The sequence below is a fragment of the Engystomops pustulosus genome, chromosome 11 (assembly GCF_040894005.1).
Source record: "Engystomops pustulosus chromosome 11, aEngPut4.maternal, whole genome shotgun sequence".
Classification (NCBI taxonomy): domain Eukaryota; kingdom Metazoa; phylum Chordata; class Amphibia; order Anura; family Leptodactylidae; genus Engystomops; species Engystomops pustulosus.
In genome coordinates, this window is record NC_092421.1 from 63,691,809 (window position 1) to 63,698,005 (window position 6,197).

Here is a 6,197-nt window from a genome sequence, read left to right on the forward strand (position 1 = left end):
AAAAAAAAAAGATCAGTAGAATTTATTTTATGGTAAAATGGCACCAATTTTTTTGTAACAAATCAACAATTCAGTTATCAAAATTTTGCACATTTTATAACTGAATTTTTTTCCCATGTTCGGGGCTGTCTCTCCTTGTCAGAGCTGGTGAATGTGAAGCTGAGATCTTACTATACATAGAGTCTCCCGGTGATATCTATCTATATAGCCATGTATTATAACTATAGCAGCCAATCATAGCTCAGCTTTCATTCATACAGAGCAGCTAATAAAATGAAAGCAGCGCTGTGATTGGTTAATATGGGTAACACTACTTTACTACCTCCCCATTCAACTGAGTTCTAAACATGATGTCATACCCGCTGTGATGTCATCACTGCTATATAACTCCCGCTCTGTACCTATAATTCTCTGAGGGTTGTATAGTAGAGGAGTGGAGAGTGAAGAGGAGATTTTGTTGCTGTTTTACAGACGAATGATGGAAAGATTTTTTGTAAGTAGACTTTATTTATTGATGGATATCAGGATTATTGTTAGTGATGAAATTTAGACATCAGGAAATAGACGGTCGGATTGTAATGTAATTAAGGGGAATCCTGGGCGGTGTCGTACTGGGATACTTAGGTCCACCAGATAACATTATTCTAGAGGACCCTCTTCACATTCAACTAAAAAAAAGACCCTCCAGCTTCCAAATTTAGTTATCTTCTGCTGTATCTTTGTAATCCAGTATAAGGTTGGAGCCTGGGCCCACCGGAGGATCCTCCCATCCTCGGGTGGGACAGTCCGACACGGATCCTGGGGAATATCTGCTCTCATTTTTTGGTTTCTGTTCTACATTTGGGACATTATTGATAGCGCTGTGGGTCCAGAGGAGCAGGAAGAAGATTTACCCCCAGACCCCTGTCCCTAGAGCACATATTATAAAACGTGGTGAGATCATATCCAGGTCCTGATGTCCCCTCCACCCATTCCTGGTTATACTGGGGTCCTAGATCTGACAGGGTGACATTGAGGTGTCTGGGAGGGTGAGGGGAAGATCTAAACCCTGTATCTACTGTGCACTAGTTATAATATGTCACCCCCAGACTCATTCTTACAATCCTTTTGCTGATAACAGTTTAAAATTATAAACTTTATGTGAAGAAATTGCAAAAATTGTATAATTTACTCTAAAAGAAAGATGGCGGATGTGTGTACTGGTTACCATAGCAATAGTATCTTTCTCCATTTACCCAGGTTCTAGCGTGATGTCATCACTATCACTGCTATATACAGCCTGGTATTACCCATAATGCTCTGAGAGATAGACTATGTGATATTGAAGATGTTCTAGAGCCGTCTACTACATCTTTACTCATTTCTGGTTATATCAATGTCTCTTTCCACCAATGTCCTCCTATACTCCACTAGTGGTCTCCACCATCTCCGCTCCTGAAGGTCTATGGTTACTTTGCATGATTCCTTCTGGAGACGTCTCCATCATGTGGAACCACAAATAATTTCACTGACCCGAAATTCTGTTCTTCTCTCCCCCCTATAGGATAAACTTACTGGGCGCACCCGTGTCCAAGTCCTGTCCCGCAGGGCACTGGAGCCGGAGGCTAAACGCACTTGGATCAAATCCTACAAGGACGGGGTAAATAATTCTAGAGACGTCATCAGCCATCACCACATTATACATAACATGTGATATTGGGGTTATCTGGGGTTCACCTCCTCCATGACATCTTATCAATAAGATGTCATTGATCTGAAAGTAATGTTTCTATTTTTATGTCCCACAGCCAGGTCGTTCCCCTGCCTTCTATGATTTGGCTGCTGCTATTCATGATGGACCAGGAGACCTGATGCCGGGGCCCCCTGAGCCCTGCTGGATTAATAGATCGGTAAGGAGGCCATTACTATATAGTCATGGACTCTCCATGTCCCATAACTGCTGCTGATGCTATGATGATGATGATGGAGGTGATGATAAATTGAAGGAAAATGATTCTAATTTGACAATTAATATGTATTGACAGGAGACTTACCTACCACTGGATCCGGCTCCTGAGTGTAGTGCAGAAACAACGCCGCTAGACCTGGACTGCATCATCACGGTAATGTCTCTTCTCCTCTATGATCCACACACGACTTATAGACAATGGGGCAGAATTACTAATATTCTCTAAGAGAAAGTACAAGATAAACTAGAGCGTGTTATCAAGTAGATGATTTACAAATTTAGATATAATAGTTACATCTGGTGTCCGCTGTACATTTCTTAGATCCAGGCACCGTGACTGTAGGTTTGTTCTTAAGTTGAGTTTGTATGTAAGTCGGAACCGTATACTTTATTATTGTAACCCCAGTCAAAATTTTTTTGGTCTCTGTGACAATTGGATTTTAAAAATGTTGGATTGTCATAAGAACCAGGACTAACAATAAATCTTCATTACAGAGACCTGTGATAACTGTTATAGCTGTTTATTGTAGCCTGGGACTTAAGTACAGCAAATTAACAAAATCCAGAGGTCCGTTTGTAACTAGGGCACGTATGTAAGTCAGGTGTTCTTAAGTAGGGGACTGCCTGTATTTGTTATCTATGGCCTCCTTCCTTCTAAATTCAACTTTCAAAATTATGCTAATGAGCCTATAGAACTCTTGGGGTTGTTACCAGAGACTCTCTGTGCTGCAGCTTCACAGACTATTACACTGTCTTCCCCACCTCCTTCTCCCCCTGCAATTCCCTCCTGGGGAGGAGACTGGGTAACGGTCTGTGAAGTTACAGCACAGAGGGACACTGGTAATATCCCCCCAGATCGCTTCTGGCTCATCAGCAGAATTATAAAGGTTGATTTTAGAAGGAAGGAGGCTATGGATAACACATATGTGTAGGAGTAATTGATCCTGGTTTATCAGGATGGAATTTGATGGCAGATTTAATATTAGGATCTCACTTTTTAATTCAGTTTTTCTATGAATTGAACCAAAAAGTCCTAAAATCTCATGTGTCACAAATTAGCATCAAAAACTGCAACTCCTTTCGCCACATGTCAAATATGAAGAGCAACTAGACAAGAGGACGGTTCTTAAAAAAAAAAGATCAGTAGAATTTATTGTATAGTGGAATGGTGCCAATTTTTGTAACAAATCAATAATTCAGCTATCAAAATTTTGCACATTTTTTTACTTCATTTTTTCCCATGTTCATCGCTTGTCAGAGCTGGTGAATGTGAAGCTGAGATCTTACTATATATAGAGTCTCCCGGTGATATCTATCTATATAGCCATGTATTATAACTGTAGCAGCCAATCACAGCTCAGCTTTCATTCATATAAAGCAGGTAATAAAATGAAAGCAGCGCTGTGATTGGTTAATATGGGTAACACTACTTTACTACAAACCGCTCATGTATAACTCCCTTATGTATAACAATGGGACATAGTTTGGCATATGTCAGACTAACTTGGACCTATAGATGTATATGGCAGGTATAAGGTCACCACCTGGACACTATTATGCAAATGTCTTTACTATAGGCTGAAATATTTTTGGCTGTCCTATCAGAAGTTGATATACTGATATATGAGTAACTCCCAGAATTCTGTTCTTCTCTCTCCCCTATAGGATAATCTGACTGGACGCACCTATGTCCAAGTTCTGTCCCGCAGGGCACTGGAGCCGGAGGCTAAACGCACTTGGATCAAATCCTACAAGGACGGGGTAAATAATTCTAGAGACGTCATCAGCCATCACCACATTATACATAACATGTGATATTGGGGTTATCTGGGGTTCACCTCCTCCATGACATCTTATCGATAAGATGTCATTGATCTGAAAGTAATGTTTCTATTTTTATATCCCACAGCCAAGTCGTTCCTCTGCCTCCTATAATTTGGCTGCTGCGACACATGATGGACCAGGAGACCTGATGCCGGGGTCCCCTGAGCCCTGCTGGATTGTTAGATCGGTAAGGAGGCCATTACTATATAGTCATGGACTCACCATGTCCCATAACTGCTGCTGATGCTATTGATGATGATGATGGAGGTGATGATGAATTGTGGGAAAATGATTCGAATTTGACAATTAATGTATTGACAGGAGAATTTCCTACCACTGGATCCGGCTCCTGAGTGTAGTGCAGAAACAACGTCGCTAGACTGGGACAAGATCAGTGAGCACTGCAGCATCACGGTAATGTCTCTTCTCCTCTATGATCCACACACGACTTATAGACAATGGGGCAGATTTACTAATATTCTCTAAAAGAAAGTGCAAGATAAACTAGAGCGTGTTATCAAGTAGATGATTTACAAATTTAGTGTGTGGTGTCCGCTGTGTGTACAATTTTTGGTGCTTTTCCATAGTAAATCTGGACCCGTGTTTATAGTTGAATGGAGGATTCATTTGCTTTCTATCACTCTAAATTTCTGTGTATCCAAATTCTCAACAGGATGAACCAGAAACCCCCGGGGAGAAAAGAAGATCTTCTGGATCAAGATGGAGACAAAGACTCAGGAGCATCTTCTGCATGGTGAGGAGATCTCAGTCTAGGACATGTATCTCAGCCTGGTGATACATGTCGTGTATCTCAGGATCTCATTCACAAGTGACTGGACTCGTGATACACACATCATCATCAGCTTTCTCTTATGTTTCCTCTGTAGAGCCGGGAATCAGTCAAGGTGACTCCTTTCACACCAGCTCTCAGAAGACCCAGCACAAAGGACTTTGGGTGCCAAGTCACCGAAGAAGATCTCAGCCTTGGGCCAAAAGTCACCGTGATCCATGTGAAACCGATGAAACATTCCTATATGGTTGACGCTTCAACCCAGGTTGATAAGGATGAGATAAGTTCTTAGGTAGGTGGAACGCACATCAGTACATTGACAAGGACAACATCAAGGAGATCTGAGATTCTGCAGAATGTCTAGAGCTAAGTTGATGCTACTGCTGTTTTCCTCTTAGTTTGGAAAAGTGCATTATGGGAGCTCAAAAAATATATTTACAACATACACTGACTGATTTTTGGCTTTAGCATTGGATTATATGACCTAATGTGAGACGTTACAATGAAAATAATCCAGAGATTTTTTTTTTTTGCAGCTTTCATTCACGAAGGATCTTCTTGATTTTAGACCAGGACGTCCTGTAACCTACCAAACCTGTAAGTCCTGACTATACTCTGCCACATAGATGAATCACTTCTCTACCAGTGAGCAATGTCCATAAGATATTACAATCTAGGCCGATGTCCATGGGACATCATCACTGCTACGGACATTTAGATATGGATCATTCCAGGATGAGTCCAGTCTTGTAGACATGTAGCAGCCACTTGATGAGGAATGTATGTAGTGATATATCTTTGTTCTTTCATTAGGCCAATAGACGTGTCCTCCCGCCCCTGGTGTCAGAACTGGACGTCTATGACTATGGAGACCATGAATAATGTTCTGAAGATATGGCAGACCTGAACACCTAGACAAACCTTTGTACTCTAGGGTGACACCATGATACCAGCTATGGGCATCACTTGCCATTTCCTGATATCCAGATGTTGGCACAAAGAGTCCTTAGAGTTATATTTCACTGCCAATAAATGTGCAGATTATATGAAGTGTTTTTGTGTTTTTACTTTCTAATTTGTATAAATAGACCTGAAGGGGCTTGTTCCACCACATACCCCATCCATATTCCACCGCTTAGTGGATACATATAAGTTGGTGGGCGACCCCTGGGGTGTTATTTACTTCAATGGGGCTGCCAGGGCCACAATCTTTGGCAGCTCTATAGAAGTGATGGGACGACAGTCATAAATACTGGCATGAAGGGGTATAGACAGGGGATTGGTATCAGTGGTGGGAGTGAAATATCCTAAACAAAGGTCACAATGTACAATATTAACCCTTAGGCCTGATGGACACAAACACACAACTGTGATTCACTCACCGCCCCGTAGCCTTCCATTCGGCACATTCACGGTGCGGTCAGTCATTTCCTATTGACCCGTCCTGTGTGAGGGTGATCATGGTCATGTGCATGAGGCCTTAATCTACAGCATCTCTTAGATTTATCTGGGACTATGAAGAAGAATTTCAGTTCTGTTATTGTGGTTTCTCTCCATCTTTATGCATAACCGGAGATGTAGAGGTGCTGGGCCATAGATTCTGGAACTATAGTGTGAAAACTCACAACCACCTTA

General features: G+C 41.6%; 1 protein-coding gene across 3 annotated transcripts; it reads left to right on the top strand.

The window, feature by feature from the left end:
• Positions 1 to 370: 370 nt before the first annotated feature.
• LOC140106222 (uncharacterized) lies at positions 371 to 5,596 on the top strand. 3 transcript variants are annotated; one of them, XM_072130505.1, is made up of 11 exons: positions 402 to 493; positions 1,544 to 1,639; positions 1,788 to 1,889; positions 2,025 to 2,102; positions 3,614 to 3,709; positions 3,858 to 3,959; positions 4,094 to 4,186; positions 4,446 to 4,526; positions 4,660 to 4,854; positions 5,099 to 5,159; positions 5,376 to 5,596. In XM_072130505.1, the coding sequence occupies exons 1-9, from the start codon at positions 476 to 478 to the stop codon at positions 4,852 to 4,854; spliced, it is 861 nt and encodes a 286-aa protein (XP_071986606.1). In that variant the 5' UTR covers positions 402 to 475; the 3' UTR covers positions 5,099 to 5,159; positions 5,376 to 5,596. The 3 variants fall into 3 exon arrangements, with proteins under 3 accessions (XP_071986608.1, XP_071986607.1, XP_071986606.1); XM_072130507.1 differs by lacking the exon at positions 1,788 to 1,889 and having other exon boundaries at positions 371 to 493; XM_072130506.1 differs by lacking the exon at positions 1,544 to 1,639 and having other exon boundaries at positions 398 to 493.
• Positions 5,597 to 6,197: the final 601 nt, after the last annotated feature.